Source organism: Periplaneta americana, chromosome 13, assembly GCF_040183065.1.
Source record: "Periplaneta americana isolate PAMFEO1 chromosome 13, P.americana_PAMFEO1_priV1, whole genome shotgun sequence".
In the NCBI taxonomy this organism is placed as follows: Eukaryota; Metazoa; Arthropoda; class Insecta; order Blattodea; family Blattidae; genus Periplaneta; species Periplaneta americana.
The window spans coordinates 52,311,708-52,338,297 of NC_091129.1; the positions used below are offsets into that span (position 1 = coordinate 52,311,708).

At 34.1% G+C, this 26,590-nt stretch overlaps 1 protein-coding gene across 11 annotated transcripts in view; it reads left to right on the plus strand.

The window, feature by feature from the left end:
• Positions 1 to 26,590, plus strand: part of l(2)37Cd (general transcription factor IIIC subunit l(2)37Cd) — a 126,391-nt gene that overhangs the window by 20,179 nt on the left and 79,622 nt on the right. For 9 of the 11 annotated variants that reach the window (XM_069843191.1, XM_069843193.1, XM_069843188.1 and 6 more), the window contains 2 exons: positions 12,135 to 12,269; positions 20,444 to 20,708. In XM_069843191.1, coding sequence (XP_069699292.1) covers positions 12,141 to 12,269; positions 20,444 to 20,708 — 394 coding nt within the window. In that variant the 5' untranslated portion in view covers positions 12,135 to 12,140. Of the gene's footprint in view, positions 1 to 4,225; positions 5,493 to 12,134; positions 12,270 to 12,825; positions 12,969 to 20,443; positions 20,709 to 26,590 lie in introns of those variants that run through there. The other 2 variants (XM_069843192.1, XM_069843195.1) reach the window with 2 other exon arrangements.

Here is a 26,590-nt window from a genome sequence, read left to right on the forward strand (position 1 = left end):
TGGGGAAATCATGACTCTACTCTCTGCCAGGAGGAGAACCGGTTATTAAAGACAACACGCTGCTGGCGGCCAGTGAGGTAGGAGTGCATCCAGGTGATAACGCTGTCAGAAAAATTTAACACTCGAAGTTTAGTTAATAGTAGATCCATGTCAACAGAGTCAAATGCTTTGCTATAATCCAATAAAATTAATATTGCTATTGTTGTTAGAGAGTACCATAAATTAATAAATACATACATACATACATACATACAGTCCACACCTGTGGAGTAATGGTTAGTGCGGCTAGCCGTGAAACCAGGTGGCCCAGGGCAAGTTACCTGGTTGAGGTTTTTTCCAGGATTTTCCCTCAACCCAATATGAGCAAATGCTGGGTGACTTTCGGTAGTGAACCCCGGACTCATTTCGCCAGCATTATCATCTTCATCTCATTCAGATGCTAAATAACCTAAGATGTTGATAAAGCGTCGTAAAATAACCTACTAAAATAAAAAAAAAATACATACATACTTAGCGACTTTGACTTTTATATATAAGAAGAAGATGTTTAAAGCCACAGTTGTAAAACACCTTGTAATTACACTTAATCTTGAAGTGGGAACATCCAACTAGTAATTAAACCTAATGGAATACTGATGCATATTGGACATCATATGCAATTGGTTTAAATTCTTAGTAACTTTGATTGAGCACTGAAATATACAGTAGGCCTATAAAGATTAATGGTTGTCAAAATACCCTCGTTAACAAATAGATGTCTGCAATGGGCATTGTAGTCGGAAGGAATAATAGTGCAATTAGCGTTTTTCTGCAGAATTAATATCTTAGAAATGCCACTGCCATTGCCCCATGTATGAATCCCATAGGCTATAATGTTGCATTGTTCACTTTTTCATGCGCAGGAACAGCTTTCGCTCCAGTCCAATAATTCAACTCCTGCATCATGGGTACAATGAAGAAAACTGATTAATGAATTATCGTGTTGACTAGTATCTAATACATACAGTAAGAGGTCTATCTAATTATAAAATCATCAAAATGTACTTTCGTTGTTAGATATTATCTGATAATAAAATCATAATTTCATTTATAGCCACTTGCATGTTGATTCCCATTGCAAATCGGAAGCTTAACCTAATGTCTGATGTTTAAATCAATTGAAATCTGCTTTCACATTTCTTCTTTTAATTTAGTATTTTTATAGTTGTCGTCTTGTGTGTCATACAAGTAAGTATAGCTCTAAACAATTTCAATATGCCTCTCTGACATATTGGAAGACATTTTGCTATGCTTTCCGAATAATGAAATTAAAACAGTTGAAAAATGTTTTCCTGATTTCGTGTATGTAATTGTAATCATTGACAGAGGCCAAATGCATCTTGAAAATTCGCTGGGCTACCGATTAGAGTGAGAAATATGTTTATCTCACTGGAGGTGAGTAAGAAACTCGTCATAGTGTGTGACGTTTCATTTAAAAAATGCTTTTGGTTTCATGCATTTCTCGGTGCACGTTTCACATTACACATCTCTTGGTACCTATAGTGTGTAACTGACCTACAAGTCAAATATGATTAATTATTTTCGATGACCACATATCAGTTGTGATGACAACTTTTTCAGCTTTATATGTTACTTTTGTTTTTACTTCTTCATACAATTCTGGCAGTAACTTTGAGGTCAGGATTTACCAGCTTGGCACTTTATATTAAAGAATTAACTTTTTTGGCATTCTCTAGAAACCCAGAATTTTCTACCCCTGAAAGTGATTGGTACTGGTAGGCTATTGTCATTTCACAAGACAAATCAATTTCTTTTTTCTTAGAACCCGACAGATTACTGACATTTGCACTAAATGGTCTTGGTTGACGCTGTCGTTAATGCTTTGTTGGGGGCACCACATCCCCTTTCGTTGTAGTGGAATCCTGGGAAGAAACAGTTCTGGTGGTACTGGAATCCTACTCTTGGATATTAGTAGAAATTTCATCAGGATCATCACAGTTACTCGATCGAGTTCGTTGATTTTTGAGTGTCTGGGTTGGATGGGTTCTTTTCAAATGTAAATTAATATTTGTTGTATTACGAAAGAATTGTAAGTCTTTTTTGGACAAATCACACGTCGTAATTGTATCTTGTGAATTTTAAAAATAATTGTACACTTCAGACTTCTACTCACAAGGCCTCATTGTTTAATAATTTTATTTACCATGCATTATGAACTTACTTTGCATTGAATATAAATTACTATGGTGTCGCATCATCGTCTTCAACTGCAGCTGATGGTCTGGGATCGAGGCCCTCGTGATTAACAGGCCTGGATATGAGATGACTAAGCATTGGATTACGTCATACGCTGAGTCCCATGCACGCATTCCTTAGACAACGGACGCAGTGTGAATCAGTTCAAGTGTGTGATCAGTTGGTAATTGAAAGGCGAATACCAATTATAACTGTAGGAAGTGTGGCATATTTCCATAAATATTTCAAGGCAGTGGTGTTAAGAGTATTATTAGTGTAATAATAATTAAATAAATCAGTGTAAAATGCCTAGGAAGTGTTGTGTACCGGGATGTACTTCAAACTACAAATCAAGTGCCGGTAAATACATAAATGTGTTCTCATTCCCGAAAGATCCGCACAAAAGAGGACAGTGGCTAATGTGCTATTCACAGGGATAATTATGAACCAGGAAGCACTGCTGTGGTAACTTATGTATTAAACATCTTTCTGAGCAACATATAGTGAGAGAAGACACTGCAATGCAAAGTGATGGAAGTATTCTTGTAGTGCCCAGGAAAATTCCTAAACTTACTGAAGATGCATGTCCAATATTTCCCAACCTACCATCCTATATATCATCAGAACCAGCACCTAAACGTAAAGATCCAGAGAAAAGGAGAGGTGAAATGTTAGAAAGGGATGAAGGGGCATTTAGTAAATGGCTTGAAGATAATGTAATTTCTGAATTTCCAAATTTTAAGTCTAGGGTTCGTGACATGAAACTTGATGGATTTACTGTAATTATAAATGACAGTGATGTGAACTTGTTGAAAATTGACACCACTGAAATTCCAAAAATTGTAGTAGCACTGAAAATTAATTCCCATTTTATTATCCATGTTTCACACAACAATATTACAATTCCTAATTATAAATTCAAATGGGTCCTTGGTAAAGAAATGATCGTAGATAAATGGTTTAAATTTGACACTCTTGTAAGTCACTTGAATGCATATACAAGTGAAATCAAACAAACAGAAGAGAAAATAGTTTATGCAGCCAATATTTTAAGAGAATGTTCTGAGGAAATGGAGGAAGATTCCTCTGAATATTTGAAGACAAAATTTTTAGAAGAGCAGGTAAAATTAATAACACGAAAGATACCTAGATATACACCAGATGCATTGTTATGGGCTTGTTCCATTAATTTTTCAAATCCAGCAGCTTATAGACAAATACGTGACACTAGTGTACTATCTCCGCCCCATCCTGATTATCTCAGGCAACTTTCCCAAACTCTAGGTCCTGATTATTCCTTCAAATCCATGCATATGAAGATTTTATCAGAGAAGGTGAAAATGCTCAATGATCACGAAAAAGTTGTTAATTTCCTGCTGGATGAAATATATGTAAAACCTACAATTTCCTATAAAGGGGGTAGTATTCAAGGTCTTTCGGATACACAAGAGCCTGCAACAACAGTACAAGCATTTATGATAACATCTATAACATCCAAGAATAAAGATATTGTAGCTCTGTATCCAGTAAAAAATTTTACAGCACAAAAATTGTGTGAGCAGACACTCTCTGTCATTGATGCTTTAACTGAATGTGGATTTAGAGTATTAACTTTGATATCAAACAATAATAGAGCTAATAGAAACATGTTTGAGAAGTTGTGTGGAGGTTCCTTAAAATCTATTTTCAAAAATCCTAAGAAACCAGATGAAGATATTTTCATATTATTTGATACAATTCACGTACTTAAATCTATACGAAATAATTGGTTAAATCAGAAAGATAGCGAGCAAGCTTTCCACGTACCATTTCCACCCCAATTTAGTTCACCAGCATCAAGGTTGGATTTACCACCACCCCCACTGCCACCACTTCTTCATCCTCCTGCCAAAACAACCACAACCACCACCACTACCACCACCACCACCACCACCACCACCACCACCCCAGTACCAGCACAGTATTTAAAAGTGAGCATTGGAATTTTGAAAAAAATATATGCCAGTGAAAAAGAAAGTGTTGTAAAACTAGCACCTGCCCTTTCAACTAAAGTACTCTCTCCAACATCTATTGAAAGACAAAACGTTGCGTATGCAATTAAACTTTTCGATGAAAAAAATATTGCTGCACTTAAAGTAATGAAAAATTCAGATGTAAAAGGGACAGTGAATTTCTTGGAAACAATTTCATTCTTGTTGAAATGTGTAAATATGAAACATCCCCTCAAAGGAATGCATATACAGGACAGTCTTTCCGATCCAATTAGAAGCCCAGAAAGTCCACCCGTAATTTTTTTTAGAAAATTTCATAGAAAGGTTAGAAAAGTGGGACAGGATGAATACTTATGAACGTGAGAGAAAAAGGCATGGAAAATTATCTGCAGAAACATATACGGCCCTTCTTCATACAACAAAGACTCTCTTACGTATTTCAAAATTTTTGTTGACGGAAATGAAATTTCGATATGTACTCCTAGGAAAATTCCAAACCGACCACCTGGAAGCTTGTTTTGGCCAATACAGACAAATGAGTGGAGGAAATTATAATGCTTCCGTAATGCAAATTCTAGAGTCAGAAAAGAAATTGAAACTCATGAGTCTTGTGAAAATGTATTCTTCAAAAAATGGGGAATTTAAAATTAAAGATGTAACACATGAAACTTCAATAGAAAGTGACATGGAAGAAAAAACAGATTTGATGTCCTATGATACATTTGAAGACATAATTCATGAATCCAGCAGTGTTGATGTAAGGAGTCAAATAAAATGGCTCTTATTTATATCGCAGGTTATGCAGCTAAGAGTGTAGTTAACAGTTTGAAATGTGAAAACTGTAGAAACATGTTGTGTAGTGAACATACTATGACTTACGACAGCCAAGCTCTTGAAGTCCATGTTTATTTAAGAATAATAGATAGGGGAGGGCTAAAGTGGCCATCACAGTTCACATTTGATGTTACGGCATGCATCTTCAGTGTATTTCAGTGTTTAATTTCCGAAACATACAAAGAAGAATATCTTAAAGTAAAAAATCAAAGACATTTAATTCAATGTTTAGGAGTGAAACGTGTGAAAATAACAACATTGGTGCTGACTACAGTATTTGTGATTGTGAAGTGTCGAGTGGTGTTTTGGTCAGGAAGATAATCAAAGTAATATCAAATATTCTTTTGAAAAATTATTGCTTAAGTAAACAAGACAGTTTGGCATCAACTTCAGGCAAGAAGAGAAAAGTGCAGACATAAGCGCATTGAAAAGGTATGATGCATGTTGTCATATAAATTCCAAAAGAAATTGTATTTTCCATTATCATTTTAACATGCATTCACTAATTATATGCAAATGCAAATATAAGTATATGTACATTCATTTCAATGAAAGCATGCTTATAATTTGTATAAAACGAAGCATATTACACATAATAATTCCTTGACTTCTGGGCCCCGAGCTCTGACGTCACGAATCGCATATCCAGGCCTGTATACATAGAGATGGCCTTGCTGGGATACAGGAAAAGGGCACGACCTACAAATTCGATAGACAACCTAGCCTACTTGTAGCATTGGACAAACATGATGAAGATTCTGTCTTCTTCACTTTTTTTTTCTTCCCCGAGACGGCCTTGCTGGGATATAGGAAAAGAGCACGACCTACAAATTCGATAGACAACCTACTTGTAGCATTGGACAAACATGATGAAGATTCTGTCTTCTTCACTTTTTTTTCTTCCCCACATAAAGCACATAGACCCTCTCAGTAAAATGACTTTCAGGATTGAAGTTAAAAAACTTCTTATAGAAAGAGCATATTGTCGCTACACCTTCAAAAGCCGCTGTGTGTTTTTAAAAAGATTTTGCAGAAAAAAAAAACATTGTTAATTTTAATTCCCTTGATTTTCAAAGCTACTTTTGGCATGATTTCACCTTTTTAGTAATGATTGAAATTTTATCGAAAATAGCTTTGAAAATAAAGGGAATTAAAAGTGACAATGTTTTTTTCTTTCGTCTGCAAAACCTTTTTAAAAACACATAGAGGATGTTGGAGGCACAGTGACTACATGTCGTTGGCTGTGGATCATTGGCTGAAAAGGACACAAGCCATTACAGTTCAACTGCAGAAGGTCATGTGTAGTTCCATCCTCTGCTGTCATCAAATTAAGAAACTCTAAGCTCATCCCATTTACCATTGACTTTACCACTACTCTGGCTCCACAAATAAAGAACTCTGACTCACACCACTTCTACACAGCTGACAGTGATTGACAGGCCAGTTAGGGGAAGTTGCCTTTCAGCTGTTGCAACATTTCCTCCTGGCTGGACTCTTTCAATGCATTTTCTTTGCAATTGTTTGGATTCTTTTCAATATACTTTCAATTAACGAGCAAATTAAATCAACTGCATAATAATAATAATAATAATAATAATAATAATAATAAAATATTATTATTGTTATACTGTATTACAATTATATTACCACATCATCATCATTATTATTATTATTATTATAACAACAGGTCATCACCGATGATTGAGTGGTTAGCATGCCTGTCATTAAATCGAAGCGATGCGGGATCAAACCCAGCTCAAGAAGTGGGCGTAAAAGTCCGCAGCATGCCTTCCTTTGGAAGGAAAGTAAAGCAATTAGTTCCATGGTGTAAATGTATTGCATGTTAAAGAACTCCAAACCCTGAAAGAGAGGGTCCCTGGGCAAAATTACCGACTCTGTATCTAATAAGCCATTTAATTCTCCTCCTCTGAGTCATCTGTTGAGTCATTTAATGCGATTACCACTTTGCTGTTGAACACAGGATTCAGCAAACGGTAGGTTTCTTCAATTTCTTCTACATATCTAATGTAATTCTGCCAATGTTCCTTTGTAACACTTTCACATGCACTTTCTAAAACTTTAACTAGGCCTAGATCTTCTAGGAGACATGCTTTAAGACTGTACTTTCCACTTCACTTGAGACCAAATGAATTCTATAGGATTCAGGACACAATGATATGGTGGGAGTCTTAGGACTATGTGTCCATAACGAGCTGCGATTTCATCGATGGCATACCTCTTAATTCTCTCTGCTGGTGGTAACTGCTGTTCAGTAATCTGCGAAAGCTGTGGTATTATTGGGACAGGATTGGGAATGGGAATGTTGTGATTGGCCATGTACTGAAGGATTTCAGGCTTTCTCCAGGAGAAATTAGGACGCGGGTTAAGGATTTGGCTGTGATAAAGTGCATTGTCACATACGATTACATAGGGCTCCTGTAGCATTTTCAGTATACTATTTTCGAACCACTCTTCGAAAATTTCGGAGTTCATTGTGCCATGATAATCTGCAGGTGCATCTGCCATTTTCTTGTGAGTGACAGCTAGAGCACCATCGATGAAACCAAAACGTCTCCCACAGTGCACAATAACAATTCTGTCACCCTTTGCACCTGACATCAGTACCACACAGTTTTCAGAGTTGTCTGTCCAGTTTTTCATGTGACACATATGACTATCATACCAGGTTTCATCTGAATACACATCATCGTAGCCTTGTAAATGCAGCTGTCTTATCTGCTCGAGATATGAGTACCTCCAGGCAATGATGTCACAGGCTTCAGGTCTAGTGGGTTTTCTTTGCACTGTCTTATGTGAAACCCCTTACTTCGGAGTAATTGCGAACAGTACTTTTCCATAAGGAAATTCGTATTAAGTGCCACTAGTTTTCTCCTGAATAGCATATGTTATGGACTCTACTGTTGGTGACATTCCGTTCTTGTAGCATTCATACACTGTTTGGCGCACCAGATCACGTGTAAAATCATCGATTTTTTTTCAAATGGATGGCTTCCTTGTTTTCTCTTTTTTTCCGAAGTGTGATATGTCGACGGATCTTCAATATTTGAGATTCTTTTTATGTTTCTTAAATTGAAGCCTGTCGCTTCTTCCACCAATTGATTAATATTTCTCCTTTTCAAAACCCCACCATTTTCAATTAGTCTTCTAATAAAGTTATTAACCTTTTTGCACTATTAGTACACTTTGTTTCCGTAACTTCGCCCCCTTTCCTATTGGCAATTTATTACAATTCTTATGCTTAGTCGGCGTCCATTCAGAAGAAGGCCCTGGTTGTGGCTGTGGAGGTACTTCATCTGTTGGCACTTCACTATTATTATACTTTGTCCACAGCCGAAAGAAATTAAACATTGTACAATCACTATTGTCTGTCGTACTGCTTGAGACCACAACACGCTGTTACTAAGACACAAGTGAAACTAATGCAGTGGCAGGAATATTCTTTCAAAAAATGGAAAATTCACAACACAGCATTCTAGGCAGCTTCCTGGCGGTATCTTTGTCCATGGTTTCACTAATTGGGGGAGTATGTCAGTCAGGCTTCCTGAACCCAACCCTCCAATGAAGTTTCTTTACTTGTGAAACCAAGCGCGTATCCCTTTAACTAATTTCAGTCCTTCCTTACTAACATTGTATAGAGATTGGAGGACCTACCTACAAATTGTTAGTACATATTTTACTAATTTTTCTGCAAATGTTTTCTTTCTTCCTGTTGTGGAGGAGGGCGGCTGTACGATCTTCCACTCCTCCTCTTTATCTTTCTTATATTGGCTGCTTTCGCCAGGTGGATGGCACATTGGAAGGATTGGATGTGCGCAGTGGAAGACTTTTAGAAAATGAATAGTGTGAATTTGTAAAACAAATATAATTAACAATAATAAGTAACAATGTACATAAATGAAAAATGAAATAACAAATATGAAGTGGGTGAATGAAAATAGGACAAACTAATCTGAAATGATATCCCCAGGATATGTAAATCATGTAAGTATCACAAGGCTGAGGCCAACACACTTATAAGTGATTAAACAATCTAATATAGCCGTCTCTCGACAATCAGTGACTAACCTATTAGCCATATGTTCATGAATCACTCTTTAAATATATATATATATATATATATATATATATATATATATATATATATATTAACTATCTGAGTATGAATCTGAACACAACACCCAGCCGGCACATTAACTTAATACATGATCCATTCGAGCATAGATACCACTCAATCTGAGTAACCAAACTATAAATACATATACACTCAATAAGAGAGAAACTCTACCCAGGATAAGACATTACATGACTGATCACTATACATTACCCATTGCACATATTGCTCACATACTCTGTGCAAATTGCACTAACACAAATCTCTGCACTTTACAAAATGAACACCCAATGGAGAGAGAGAGGGATGGAGACAGATACACGTAATAAGTAACGGACGATAATTCCAATCTCAAGGGTCGTTTAAATAGCAACAAAACTCGACGCATATGATAACAAAATAGCGGCGAAGGAAACCAATAATCAAATGGAGCAGGGAATACACTAAAACAATATGTGAGACCGTAATCGCTGCTTTATCACTGTAACCGTCTCGGAACATGAACTCACGTTTCAAATCAAATCTCATTACATAATTCCCAAATACAATTTACCTCAAACACATATATCTCACAAATATGTTACTCAATGCAAATACTAAAACTTGCCCCCAAGACGTATCACTAGCAAGCGATGTTTCAAACTACAATCCACTAAAATCCCAAAACACACACGACGCAATACAACTACTCCACTGATCTATCTCCAACACGTACAAAGCCCGAGTCACGTTGTCTATATCTGCCGCGTACCAAAATCCTAAGTCTTGTTAAATGTTTCTGCCACGTACGAGAGCTTGAATCTGAGCCAACTGTTTCCGTATATCTCCCGCGTACAAGAGCCTAAGTCTTGTTAAGTGTATCTGCCGCGTACTGGAACCCGAGTGACGCTCCGTGTATCTCCATTAAAACAGGTAAACTCTCTCCCCCTCTATCCTCGTGAGACATAATGAACCGGCGAATAGGGTTATTCGGAAAGAACAAATGAAGGGATTGATAGCGCTATCTATACTATGACGTCTGAGAGCGCTCTGACGGATGAAGTGACGTACTAGATGAACGGCCGTGGTCGTGGGCACGGCTCATTCCTCATTCATGTTTAATTTTGCTTTGTGGGTATGTGTATAATTATATATAATTTTCCTCAGTGTTGTATAGTTATAATTTTTGTTGGAATTTATAATTCTTGTAATTTGTAATATTGATTCCCTTACCACTTGCATATTCATTGACTGTAACTTCTAAGCCTTATAATATTTTGTAATTATTATTTAGTATGTTTGCATTATTTTACTCAACTTGTGCTTGTATGACTATATCAATTTTTTTAGTGTTTTTTAAATATTAGTCTGTAATCACTAACTTGTACTACTGCAAATTGCATCAGCTTCTTTTGTTTCTGGCTAAGTGGAAGAGAAGACCTAATGGCCTTAACGTAACCAGAATAAATAAATATTATTATTATTATTATTATTATTATTATTATTATTATTATTATTATTATTATTATATCATCACTTGGGAATCTTTACTCTCTTCCTCAGAGCAACTCTCGATTGTTAGTGATGAACAGTTTTATTGCCTGTTGCAAAATCAACATAGGAAATGTAAGGGATTCCTTTTTGACACTGCTATAAATAGATAATGAATGACTGTCACTGTTATCAGATGACGAGATCATTGTTCCACTTGGTACGAAAACCTTGACTATACTAAACTATAGCGATGTGAACAGCTGCAGGGTAAATGTTCTCTGGTGAGCATCCCACAGTGAAGTGCTGAGTTGCCAGCAGTGAGGTTGCAGTGTAAATTTACTCTTAGGCACTGGGCTTATAAGCTAGAAGGCCTTGATTCAAATCCCATTCTACCTGAATTTATAACTCGTGCTGGAAAGCCCATGGCCCAGACAACACAGGGTTTCCTCCGGATATTCCAGTTTCTGTGTGATGTCCCAACAATTCTTCATTATCTTTCACTATAATGGTAATGTGGACCCACTGCCTGTGATGCTCTCTGGATAGTCTCTGATGAACTAAATGGTCAACAATTCTCAGCACTAGCAATATCTATGAGCTGCTCATAGAGTAGAGGCAAATAACAACAAATTAAAAGAGTCCTGCAATAAAAAGAAATTGAAGAGTGTGATCCCAAAATGCATTCAGTCCACCGATTATGACTGAGCGAGTTTTCAAGTACATACGCAATAACACGAACTTTTAGACGAGGATTGGCGTTGTTTTGGAAGAAAAGCTTAAAATATAATGATTGAGATTTAAAAAGAATCATATAGACTATGTATGTATGTATGTATAAATCATAAAAATGGACTGACTAAGTTTTGCGATCATACTCTTGAATTGTCGTCATATGTGTTAGTGTAAATAACATTTTTTTTTTTTTCGTGTAACAATACACTTTTTTTAGTACCAGTATAGGTTAACTTAGGTTTAGATTAGAAGGTGTTATCAATATTTTCATTATGTTTATGTATTCTACATGAAAATGAATATTTTTATACTTACATTTCATTGTTTTGGGTTACTAATTTTGTGAAGGTTTAGTATCAGTCCGTAGGTTAGATTAATTGGAACAATGTTCATGTGTAGGCCTACACTATGTTTCTGCTTTACTGCAGTTGTAAATTGTACTGTCGGTTGAATACAGTATGCTTTAATGTTAAGACTTACATAACCTGTCTATTTGCAAACAAAATACAAACGATGTTCCAAAATTCTAAATGAAGTGTAATAATAATAAACTGTCATTTTGATTGCAGGTGGTTACAGTTCATTTAGTTTTATGAAATAATAATTGTGTACCGTTTTACCTGCACTATGTTCGAGATAATCCAGTTTGTGTAATTAGATAAACTTAGAGTAAGTTAGATATGACATGTTAAGCTTTCATATTACAGTAGCGATATGTTACATTTTTTGGTTTGCAGAATACCATGAATACTGAAGACGAGATCGACATTCATAGATTTGACAGGAAGTTGATTCTTGTTGAATATCCAGGAGTTGTTGAAAATGAAGAGAAGGCTATCAGAACGTTGGGAGGTTTACAGAACATTTCTACGGTGAGAAACAAAATCTTAGATTAGATTTTTAAACAATTCTTGGTGCTGAAGAGAATAGAATTTGACTAACTACTGAAGCTTTCCTGGCGACGTGATAATTCGAAATTTTCTCGGGCTTCCAGCCAGGTCATAAGTTGGTGATCCACCGACGTTTCGAGGATGTTCATCTTCCTCATCTTCAGGGTTAAATGATATCTGAGGGTACCTAGCTCCTTAATTTAGAATTTGACTGTTTACCCTATCTATGGCTTCCAATCTCAAGCACACCAACGCATATAGCCTATTGAAATTGTTGTGAATGTTAGTAATTATCTTCTGAGTAGATAGTGGGATATTTATTTCTCTAATATAAGGGCAGGGTCCCATGTTTTGTGTGTTACGTGTTTTGTCTTGAATGTTGTCTTTTCAGATGGAAGCAGTTTCCTTACAGTCAGTGAAACATGTATAGCTACTTGCACAGCACAACTGTAAATTATATTTGGGATCTACCAGAATTCAGTATATGTCTCCAACTTCAGAGTGATGTTTGTTTAAATGCAAGAACTGTACTGTTGAAGATATGTTTAAATGCAAGAACTGTACTGTTCAAGATAAAACTGATAAAAGATCGAAAGAGGAACTGATAATAGTTAATTAATGCAACAAATGGATAATCTTGATGATTATGGCATAAGTGAATGTTTGCCTCACAAACGATTGGTGAGTGCGACAATTTTCACGAGTGTCCATGAGTGTCATAATAAGATTATCCATGAGTGTCGCAATAAAATTATCCACGAGTTGGATACAACATTTAATGGCATCTTAGCATTGCAGGAAAGAAACTATGAAAGAAATTCAATTCAGGACTCATAGCTGACAAATTGTCTTCATATGTTCGTATCAATTAGTTACTCCTGGCCTTGGCATTGAGTAAAGAGTAATGGATGACCTTGCAGGTTATGTTACAAAGGTTCCTTTATTTTATTAATATAGTTTCTCTGAACCACAGAACTGTTTTATGTGATAGTATAAAAGTAATACAAAATTGTTAAAGATTTTAAATAAATGATAACTTACCTTCTGTCCTGCATTTAATTTCTAGTTACGTTGCACATAGAAGCGATAACCAAGATAGCAAGCATTCCAGTATTATGTCATAGCAAATCGTCATTGCTTTTACCGGCACACATGCTAAATAAGCCAATTATGCACGATTTTCAATCAATCAATCTTCTTAATGTATCCAGCTGTTTGCTGACAGCATGAAGTCCACTGTAGTCTATACAATTTTTGTTTTTCATGGGAAATGAGTATTTTGATTGGTGTTCATTATAGATGCCTGTTACTAATAGCCAGAGTTGGGGTGTAGTCAGTATATAATGCAGGGCTGTGTCTTCTGCAACTTGTACTCTGATGATTTTAATTTACTACTTTTGTGGTTTATGGATGGATAGTATAGAAGAATGTGTTCCAGATCTTCATCATAATTATTACACCACAGACAAGTAGGAGTATCAGAAAGGTGCAATCGGTGTAGGTATTATCACCGCGCCAGCCAGAGTAACGACCGGCAGATCAAAGAAAAGGTTAACAACAATAAAAGACATGTTGATTGCATACTGTTCTAAAGCGACGTTGTCGCGTTTTTTTCAAACTGCAGGGCGTACAAACGAGAAACACGACTACTTCATAACTAATAATAATAATAATAATAATAATAATAATACTTTCATGCTATCTAACTACATTAATTAAATAAATATATAAATTACAGTTATTAATTACCTGACATCCTAGCTTTCATCTGAACTGCTTCCTTCACTGTCACTGTCACCTATGCTTATAATGAACTAGTCTCTGTCGTTTTCAGAGTCGCGAACAATATATTGGCATTCTATTTCTCTTGTCCTGTTAACACACTTTGTCCACAATTCCAAATTTATAAGTTCAACACATTCTCGTATAGTTCTGCATACACTGTCACTACGTGATGGAGTCACATTTCTTTTTCGAACTTCATGTTTTAAGCACGCCCAAATAAGTTCAATAGCATTTAAATTACAGTGATATGGGGGGCAACCGCAAACCCTCATGGCCGAAATCTCTTGCAATTTTGTCAATGACAAACTTTCTACTGATATTATCTTCTTTTATAACTTCAAGCAATACATATATAGTGGGGAATGGATTACGTACTTCTAGTGCACCATGAAGCTAATAATATCATCCTTTCTTGTGGATCTATTTGGCAGCCTAAACTGTAGCCTGGAATGATAAGCAGCGTTATTCGTTACAATTATACATGGAGGGCTTGTTGGAAGATTTTTCGTTAATTTGGTTGTAAACCAGTCCTCGAAAATTTCAGAATTCATTTCATCATGTGAATCTGCTTTGGAATCACCTATATTTCTAGCTGAAAGGAACAAACAATTTGGAACCCAGCCGTCACTACTACCATAATTCGTTTCCCGCGAGATACAGGGGCACTGAAGGCACATGAGCAACTCCCATCATCCCAACCTCTTTTGGGGACATCATGGGTGTCATACCATGTCTCGTCCAAAAATATAATTTTATGGCCTGCCGATCTTTTAGAACGAAGTGTGTTCAAATATTTGTACCTCCACGTTACTATTCTCGATGACTCCATTATCACGCGTCTTTTGTTAAGAATTCGGAACCTGAATCCTAACTTTTTCAATAATTCTCTCAGTGTTGTTTCTTTGTAGGGGAATTCACACTTGTGTTGAAGGTCTATGAATATTTCACTAACTGTTGGCGACTGTCCATTTTTTAAAAAATCATACACAGTTCAACGAATCAGATCGCAGGTGAAGTTATCAACTTTTTTAAATTTCTGTTTTTTATTTTTACATTTTTTGGGTGTTTTAGGACCTCTTTTTACAACTCTGCTTACGGCTTGCCTACTTAATCCAACAGCTTTTGCGGTCTCTGGAATTGGTCCCTTGCCCAATTTATTACTTTTGACGTAGGTATACACATTACAAATTATTTTCTGAGAATGTTTATTCATTTGCTACCTGTAATTGTCTTACTTCTACTAGTTGAAGGAACATACGCATTTACATTACTTTCAACTTCATCATCGCCTTCCCACGACCTCCACATCTTAAATATTAACACCAACTTACAACTTCCACTTGAAATGCTTTACTAAATTGAACGAACATTTGTTATTAAAAATGGCAACCTTGGTTCTTACTCCACGTGGACTTGATATGTACACATCAAAATTCAATCCTGGATTGCCATTGGCGGCAACAGTTTTTTGTAGAATATGATTGGAACGGTGGGACTGAAAGAACCACAATCAGAAGCGACAAACAATGACTTATAAATATCAAAGCCTCACCGGTCATTACTCAGGCTGGCGCGGCGATTATACAATGTGTGACAATGTGACCTGTTCTGGCTCTTGTTAAAAATGTTTGAACATGTCTGGACAAGTTTTTGTACATTTCCAGATCATTTGGTTTCTTTTGTATGGACTGTAAAATTTTTCCTATTGTTGATCCATAGGTTTATAAAATGGAACTTTACTGAAGCAAAGGCATTGGATAGAGATATCACTTGAAGAGGTCTTGGTTGCAAATGTGTTGCCTGTGTCGCAATGTTATCAACTTTCTCGTTTCCAGATATACGACAATGGCTAGATATCCATTGAAATGTTATTTCCTTTTGGAGTTTTTTTAGTTTACTTCGTTGTTTCTGAATTGGAATAATTCTATGTGCGTATAGGTTTGGTACATATTTGATTATATTAAATATAGTCCCCTTGGAGTCCGTAAGTATGCAAATAGATTTTTCAGAAATTTGAGTAGCACACTGAAGACCAGCATCAATAGCTAGCAATTCAGTGTCAAAACTGGAGGAGAATAAACATGGTATGAAGTAACTTCGTTGATATTTTGGAATATAATATGCTGCTCCTGGTGTCCTATCATCAGGGTTTAGAAATCCAGCTCTATAAATTTGAAGCTGATCCTTATATGTGCTGCAGATTAGTTCCATGGCATCTAACTTAGGAATGTATGGAGGATCATTTTTGGGATGATTTCCTGGAATTTGTATGCTAAGTTCTGGAATCACCCATTTCCATGGAGGAATTTCGTTCACAACTGGAGTTTAGTAATGATTATGTCTGTGATATAGATTGGCATTTATTCTTTGTTTATTTTATAGAAAATACACAGGACATTATCTGACAGTTTGAAAAACATCTGAGATCTGCATGAAATGTGCAATTTTAAATGTATTTAAAGATCTTTTTGTAATACATAGTGTCTGATCGGTTGAATTATACATTCAATTTCTAGGGCAACAGTTGATGTGGTTTTTGGTACTCCTAGGTATAATCTGAAGGCTGAGTTTTGAAGAACAAGCTTTTTTGTAGATGAGTTGCTGATGCTCCTCCCCATATTTCACATCCATAGGTCAATTTTGATCGTATATAAACATTAAAACAGACGCATTATCGTGATATCTGATCCCCATTTCCTATTAGCTATGATATTCAAGAGATTTAATCGTGGTAGACACTGCGAAGCAACATTGGTTAAATGTGTTTTCCATAGAAGTTTTTCATCAAAAATTAATTCTAGGATCTTAGGAGTTGGATTGTACTGAATTTCTTGATTATTCAAATATGAAGTTTATAGTTTTTAAGCTGTATCTCCTTGTGAAGACAATATATTCAGTTTTTGATTGTGAGATAGATTCAATTTGGATGCCCAATGACTGATATTATTTACAGCTGTTTGTATAACTCTTAATGATTCATTTGGATCGTTGTTCGTAGCCCACATTGTAACATCATCTGCATAGATACATATTTTTACCTCAGGTGGAACAACATCAGGTAAATCATGTAACATTATATTAAATAAATTTGGGCTTAATACAGAACTTTGAGGTATACCACCTGTAAGATTTTGGATGAAGATAAATGATTATTTGCTGAGTTTTGAATTGTTCTTTCATTAAGAAAAGAATATAGAAATCTTAGCATTCTGCCTTTGATACCAAGTTTCATAGATGTAATAAAATGGATCTGTGAGGAGTATTATCAAGAGCAGCTTCAATGTCTATCATTACATCTAATGTAGTGTTCTTTCCTGTGAAACCTTTATAAATTTCTTGAGCAAAATATAATAGAGCTTCATTTGTGTCACATGAGGTCTAAAGCCAAAATGATATGGGCTTAAAAGATTTAAAGTTTCAAGTCTCCAGGTTAATCTTTTGTGAACAATGCATTCCAGTAATTTAGAAATGCAGGATGTTAAAGGTATCAGTCTATATGGTTTAGAGTCCAATTTGTCTTTACCTGGTTTGAGAATAGGAATTACAATTGCATTTTTCCAAGTTTTAGGATAAAAGCCTGTTTTCCGAATATTATTGAAGAGATTGAGAATTTCTTGCCTAATTTTATCAGAGGAATTTAATAACATGCTGTTATGGATTTCATATTCTCCTGTAGCAGAATTATGTAGCTGTGATATTACCAAGTTTATTTCTTCAGTGATAAAAGCATTGTCTTTTATATCATTATGATGAAAAATGAGTTGAACTCACAATTTTCGATGTAGTAACAACCTGTTTATAATGCTAGGATGGTATAAAAATATTACATACTAATAAAGTTTAATACAGTAATATCAACAGCAGTGAGCTGCCTTGAGTCCTTAAATAATCAGTTACCTTGAAGAAATATTAAAGAAAACAAAGCTGTTATTAGTTTAAACTTCTCAGAAAACTATACTCTTGTGATGCAAGTCGAAGCTCATTTATTTCATTGAAACAGTAATAAAACAGATCATCTTTCTGCAGTCTGTTGCAGGGATAAGAAAAATTCAAGTACAAATATTTTGTATTAACGTATGAGTGTTTGGTACACTTGTTTCAAAGAAAACTTTTTTCATTCTTCTTTAATAAAGGAATCATTCACCTGAAGAATGTTCTAACCAACAAAGTAAGTTTTACAGGAAAGTAAAAAAGTTGTAAAAATTATAATATTCTATTAAACAATAATTTCAAGTATCTATAATGGTGCCAATTGTTGATTTAGGCAAAAACAAAGTTTCCTATTGCATGCAGGAGGAAAGACATAATGCAGTTCATTTTTAACTCATATTCAATAAAAATGTGGTTACAACTTTGTTTGGGTGAATGATTCAGTTCATTGTATGAAAAAATTCCATCAAGGATGCATTACCAGAGCACATATAATGTAGCTAGGAAGTACAATGATAAGCGTCTCAGTAATTTTTCGAAATAACAGGTAATTTGTTTTTTGTTAAGATCATTTTCACAAATTATTTTAGCAATATGATGACGATATCTATGATGGTTAAGTTGAATCATTTAAAATTATATATTAATTATGTTGTTGTTGTCTAGTGCCTTGCATTTGGCAATGAAGCCATTAGCAGTCGTGCTTTCCAATACTTTTGAACTGTAGTTTCTTCTGATCTTAATGCTTCACAGGTCTTCAAGTGGTCTTCATTCATTTCTGCTGGATCGTTATACAGGACACATATGGGTGAAGCTGAGATACCTATTCTGTAGAGATGACTTGCTAGACAGTCATGATTTGTCAATAGTCTGAAGGTTGCAACTGCTGTTTTTCTTGGTCTCTGGGGGATTATATCTGGGTTGGAAAGTAGTGTAATCCATTTTTTGTCTTTAGCATTTGATTCTATTTCTTACAGGTATGAATGAGAAAATTTTGTAGTGATCAAGCGTTTTATTGAGGAATATGAGAAATTAAATTTAGATTTTTGTTTTATTGTTGTGCCTTTCTTGGCAAGTGTGTCTGCGATTTCATTCCCCATGACTCCACAGTGTGCTGGAATCCATTGGAGACGGACAATCTTATTAACTTTTTGGAGTTGTGTTAACATTTTGTAGCATTCTCTTATTTTTGTTGACTTCTTTGTAGCATTTGAACATATTCCCTTAATTGCAGCTTTAGAATCTGAAAGAATTACTGTCTTGTTATATTTATTTAAGGGAAGATTTAATAATTGTCGGAGAGCAATGTGTATAGCCTCTATTTCACCATCATAATTTGTTTTGTCTGCCAACAGAATGATAAAAGGAAAAATGTGTACATGTAACTCCAGCTCCAGTAAGGTTTTCTGTGGTTAATCCATCAGGATATATGTGTAGCCATTCTTCTGTAGGGTATCTAGTATTGATCGTTTCCAGTGCTAGAAGTTTTTGTATTTCTTTTGGTGTGTCTGATTTACTTATTTCCTCTGTTAATTCCAAACTGAAGGTAGGTTGCAATAATTCCAATGGATTTTCTCTTATAAGTAAATTTTCTCTTGTGTTAGGAATGCTCAGTTTGGATTTAATCTGTGTTACCTTTTCTAGGAAACTACTATGAGTTTTAAGGATTGAAGAAGGGAGGTTCTTTTCTGTCCATTTAGAGTTTGGCAGTTGTAACATTTTCTCATGTTGGAGCAGTGCTTGTTCTTCTATTTTTGTTGTTATTGATGGGATCCGTGTTAAGGCAAGCAGGGCATCAACAGGTGTGGATTTAACTGCTCCTGTGATTAGGCGAAGAGCCTGATTTTGTATTTGTTCAAGTTTATTGATGTTAGCATTTGCTGCTTTTATTAAAGCTTCAGAACAGTACAAGAGGTTTGGTTTAATATACATTTTGTATGTTGTATTAAGGACTCTCCTTGAGCAGCCCCATTTAGCACCAGCTAACCTTTTCAGGATTTGCAGTTTCTTTTCAACCTATTAATTATAAAATAGATTGAATGTTACAATAGGAATAAAACAGTGAAGAGTTAACATTTACAAATGATAGGAGTAGAAGAGAAAATTGGAGAAAGAATTAAATGGTGAATGAAATGGATAGGAAATAAAAGAAATCGTTGGAGAGAAGTAGAAAATGATTAGTGGTAGAATGATAGTATAGTGGTAAGATGATACATATGAAACATAGAAGGTGTTGAGTAAATAAATGAAGTGAATGGACATAGACGATTAATAAGAGAGGAGAAGAGCAGTTGGTCACTTTATACATAAATATGTACTATGTAGTGTAATGAAAGGGAATGATGACCTGTACACTGGAATGTGAAGGGTCAGCAAGACCGAATATGTTGTGTGACAATGAACCATATCCATATTCATTATAATTACGTTTTCCTTTTCAGACATATTCATTGAGAAACAGAAGATTGGAGCTTCGATTTCGTCCTGATGATGCCTTTAGTAAGCCAGCTTGTGGTGATAAACACAAGACACTGTCACTTCTCCTTAAAATAAAAATACGAAGAAAAAAGAAGAATGAGCAACTTTTATGTGATTCATCAGCTGAAGATTCTGATAGTTCTTCCAGTGTGTGTTCAGATGAGTCAACAAATACTAGATGCAGCATAGTTGTTATGGGAAGAATAGAAACAGCATATCGTTTTAAAAGTAAGTTGCCATTAGGGTCTGGATTAATATGATGATGATGATGATGATATACTTATGTAATCAGAATAATGATAATGATAATTATAATGACTTTTCCACTTAATACAGTAGTCATTTGATGTATGAGTAGACCAATAATGCAACAAATTATTAGATATTAACCAATCATGACTTTCTGTCGATTTATTGTAGATAACAAAATATTATCAGTTTGCAATTATTTCATGCTTTCTATCGATCAGATATAACAAACATGTGTACAGTGAAAACAAGTGGAATCTGAAAGTTTTGACCAAGCAACAAACGAGGAAATAAATTAATTTTACAGGCTAAGCCCCAGAACACTGAAATTAATAGAAAGTAACCTATATACGGTAAAACTTGCTTTATACGAAATTCCTATACTTTCGATGTTAAATCTATTTTGGATGTACGTTTTTCACTTACTAGGTTTTCACACGTATATGATCATATTTTAAACCCCAGGAAATGTCATTTATATGTTCTTAATTAATTTTGCTCGTAATTAGATTGACCATGAAAATGAAAGAACGCGAAAATATTGCACATTTTCATTGTTAAGATGTGGCCCACTATGAAATTGGTGGAAATAGGAAGCTACCCTTGCTTGCCTCTAACAGTCTTGTGTCCTGTAATGATGCTGTTATTACTTTAGAAACAATGAAACCTAAATCTTGTAACACATCATGTTGTAATTGAATAAATTATGGAACAGTTACCACAATTATTTGAGAACACAGCATAGCGTAGTGGTCTACATGTCGAACTGCGAAACCACAGGCCCAGGTTCGAATCCCGGTTGGGACAAGGTACCTGATAGAGGTTTTCCAGGGTTTTTCCTCAACCCAATAAGAGCAAATGCTGAGTAACTTTCGGCACTGAACCCTGGACTCATTTTGCTTGCATTATAACCTTCATTTCTCTCAGGTGCAAGGTAACCATAGCATTGCAAAATAAACTAATTAAAAATCACAATTTGAGAACATGGTAAGCCACCGGCATAGCTCAGTCAACTAAGACGCTTGCCTGTCGATTGGGCACAGGTTTGATTCCCGCTTGGGGTTTTCCAAGGTATTCGAACCGTAAGGCGAATCTCAGGTAATATATGGCAGCCTCAACGGGAGCAAGAATTTCAAAATAAGTGACTTTTTGTTTCGTAAAATAGCAATATGTTATTAACCCAGATAAGGCTGAATTATTTTTTGTTAAAAAAATATGATTTTTTTGTATGAATTATGTAATTGTAATTGATATAAGATAGCAAAGCTGTTTTTATATTTTTTATCTTGATAGTATCCGAGATTTTCAGTGTCCTATATATAGGACGTCAGTCATGTCAGCATACAAAAACATTATACGACATAAATCGTTTTAGCACTAACATATATAAATTGTTTAGCTTAACAATACATCAGATTAACACAAAATTATATCACTCACACACGATGAGATTATTGTGATTTTCAGGATTGTTTCTGGTATGTGATATGTGAGAAAACATTTTACATGTACACCAACATCACATTTCATGTATCTTGTTGTTGTCTTTGTGTGATACTGTCTGCATTGAGTTTGTTTATCTTGAGATGCCACAAAATGATTACTTCCGTCAAACCTTGAATCTTTTTGCTCAGTCTTAGGTAGTCTACCTCTTGACTGTACAGTTGTCAAAAAAAAAAATGGCCGCACTTGTGAACAGCGAATATTTTCTAAGTCCACTTTGGGTCATGGCGATGTTACACGATGCATGTGCTTGTAGAAGCAGTTCTGGAACTATGGAATTATTCCATAGCTGCGTCTTGTAGACCAGCAGTAGAGTGCTCGCTTAATGATTCGAAGGTAGTAAGTTTGGGCCTTGTTTGAGTTTCCACTTTATTTTTTAATCGTTCTTTAGCGATATAAATAATATTCAAATTATAATTTATATTTTGTTATCGTTCTTTAGCATTATAAATAATATTCAAGTTACTATTTATATTCTATTATCATTCTCTACCGATATAAATAATATTCAAGTTATTTATATTTTGTTATCATTCTTTTAGCATTATAAATAATATTCAAGTTATGATTTAGCGATATAAATAATATTCAAATTATAATTTATATTCTGTTATCATTCTTTAGCAATATAAATAATGTAATATAATCTAATGATATTTTATTTAGAGTTCAGTCTAATTGGCATATCACAGTTTAAAATCAATAACACTTACAAATGTAAATGATGATTGCATATTATAAAATTGAAATGCAAACGTTTTCGCCCTTGGGCATCATCAGGCATTTAACTCACAAGATCTTATACAATTTTTCATATCTTTGCTGTGGAATGCATACCAGATAATTGAAATTTACAATCTTGTATATAATAATAAACAACTATTTACATGGTTAACTTTATGATAAATAACAATCTGAAATTGAAATGAGTACAGGTATTAAAATTATGTATGATAAACTTGTGACTAAAATGTTGTATTGATCTTATGTTTCAAATTATAAAATTGTGATCATTAAAACAACATGATCAAAAACCATATGATTCGTCATAAACTTCATAATAGTCCAAATACACTTCCATTAGTTGGGTGTTTGTAGTGCGAGCATTGGTCTCAATGATTTGTCACTCCATTCAATGGTGGAATCATTCTGTAATATATATTATTTATTATGTGAGCAACTTTTATTAATGTATTCAAATTGAAAATTTATTCAAATGAAAATTATAAAATTATTATTTAGAATACTCACATTTAAGTTCATATATACTGCACTAGGTTATATGTATTGACTTTTTGCATTAAAACACTATGTAGGACTGGTTATAGTAAAAATTTTAAGTAAGAAATTAATACATAAGAATAAAAGAATTGCAAAACAAAAGAACATATCCACTTTAACAAATCAGAAAAGTAATACCAATAGAAAACATTTTGGGCTATCTTAGAATAAATATATATCAAATAAATTAACTAATTTTTTTAAGAAAGAAAATATATCCATAGCACATAAATCAGATAACAAACTTAACAACAATTTAAATAATAGATTCCAAAAATCCAATAAATTAAACAATAATGGCATTTATAGTTTGGAATGTTATACTTGCAAACAAAAATACATTGGTCAGACTAAAAGGAATTTTAAAATTGGATACAATGAACATATCGCTGATTTCAAACACAATAGAAGAAAATCCACATAAGCCACCCATCTAATTGAAACAGGACATGAATTGGGTCCTCTCCCAAAAACTTTGAAAATTCTAAAATTTGGATTAGACAGAAAACTGATAAATTTGGCCGAAGAATATTATATTACCAAACAATTTCTAAAAGATAATTGTGTTCTCAACGAAAACCTAGTTCATATCCGAAACCCCTTATATAACCTCTAGACACAGTCCTAATCATAACCCCAATAGTCTTCCGCGTAAAAATAGTTCAACATAAATAAACCACAGGTCGCTCACACGACATTATCGACAGGATGCATCGCAACTAGGTTAGCCACAATTCCTTGTAAGTACGTTCATTGTCATAGTTTTTACAGCCAACACTTCATACATTCTGATATTTTATATCTTGTTACAGATAAACCCAGGCCTACAAATTGTTTTAATGCAAAAAGTCAATACATATAACCTAGTGCAGTATATATGAACTTAAATGTGAGTATTCTAAATAATAATTTTATAATTTTCATTTCTACTCCCTCTTACTTATCTGTCCAATTCCACAGTCTTTCTCAGTATCATAACTTAAATACTCGGTCACAATATGATAACATGCTAGAAATATCACTCCACACATCATCTCTTTATTTGTCATCTTTCACTGTTGCTACTTCTCGTCACTGGAATTCTCTGCCGCCTGAAGTCAAGGGCTGCCGAACTTTAATTTCCTTTAAATGTAAATTAGAAAAATATCTTGTGATGAGTTGCCAGACCTAACGCGTTGCAAATATTTAATGGAATGTGTTCCACTGTATTTATTTTTATTTTTTTTATTTTTATTTTTTGTGTTTCTTATTTTTATTGTGTAATCATGTAAATCGTGTTTATTTATCACTTAACGCCAATATGTATCCCACTGTGTTGTTTTTTTATTATTAATCTATTTTTTTGTGTACATTTTATTCAATTGTCGGTTTCTGGTTTAATTATGTAAATCCTACTTAATTGTAATCTAGTACTAATATGTATACTAATGTGTTTATTTTTATTTCTACTGTGTACATTTTTTTTTATTGAATTATCGGTTTCTGTTTTTATGTGATTCATATTTGATTCTAACAACATTAATATGTATTCCACTATGTTTATTTTTATTTTATGAGGTAAATTTTTATGTAACTACCTCTTTTGATGTCATTATGTACCTAAATTGCATCAGAATGTAATTACTTAATTCTGATCCAGTTTTATGTTCAACTATGTAAACAAGTTTTAATCCTGGTTGAGTGTAAGAGAAGGCCTTACGGCCTTAACTCTGCCAGGTTAAATAAAGCCATTATTCCTGGGAAACGAGAATGCAGATGCTTTAGCAAAGAAGGGCAGCACTGCTACTTACAGACCTGTTACTAAATCTACGTACTCGTATTACTCTGTGAAGAGATTTATTAAATCTACATACTTAGACTTCAACAAACAAAATTTGATAACTCAATCCCAAGGGAAAAAATGGAACTCTCTGCATCAAAATCCACAGTTAATTCCCGATTTACCACGAAAATCGTCTGTAGCTGCATTTAGATTGGCAACAGGCCATGATTGTTTGGCCAAACACCTGCATAGAATTGGAATATATCAGTCCCCTAACTGCCCATTGTGCAACTCAAACCAAGAAATGGATTCGGAACACCTCAAAATCTGTGCTTCAGTGGCTGGCCATAATAATACCTTTGAAAAATATTGGAGTGCAAGAGGTCAAATGACTTTATTGTCAAACGCCTGGCATTAGAAAACAACAACATAAAGCCATTATTATTATTATTATTATTATTATTATTATTATTATTATTATTATTATTATTATTATTATTATTGAATAAATTTTACACTTGAATACATTAATAAAAGTTGCTCACATAATAAATAATATATATTACAGAATGATTCCACCATTGAATGGAATGACAAATCATTGAGACCAATGCTCGCACTACAAACTCGCAACTAATGGAAGTGTATTTGGCCTATTATGAAGCTTAAGAGGAATCATATGGTTTTTGATCATGTTGTTTTAATGATCACAATTTTATAATTTGAAACATAAGATCAATACAACATTTTAGTCACAATTTTATCGTACATAATTTTAATGCCTGTACTCATTTAAATTTCAGATTGTTCTTTATCATGGAGTTAACCATGTAAATAGTTGTTATTATGATATATAAGATATTGTGAGTTAAATGCCTGATGATGCCCAAGGGCGAAAACGTTTGTATTTCAATTTTATAATATGCAATGATCATTTACATTTGTAAGTGTTATTGATTTTAAACTGTGATTATGTCAATTAGACTGAACTCTAAATAAAATATCATTAGATTATATTACATTACATTGACTATCGGAATATCTCTATCATCATGCTTTCTAAGATAATATAAATAATATTCAAGTTATCATTTGTATTCTGTTATTGTTCTTTTAGCATTATAAATAATATTCAAGATATAATTATTTATATTCTGTTATCATTCTTTGAGTGTTATAAATAATATTCAAGATTAATTATTTGTATTCTGTTATCGTTCTTTAGCCACATAAATAATATTTAAGTCATCATTTGTATTCTGTTATCCTCCTTTAGTGATATAAATAATATTCAAATTATAATTTATACTATGTT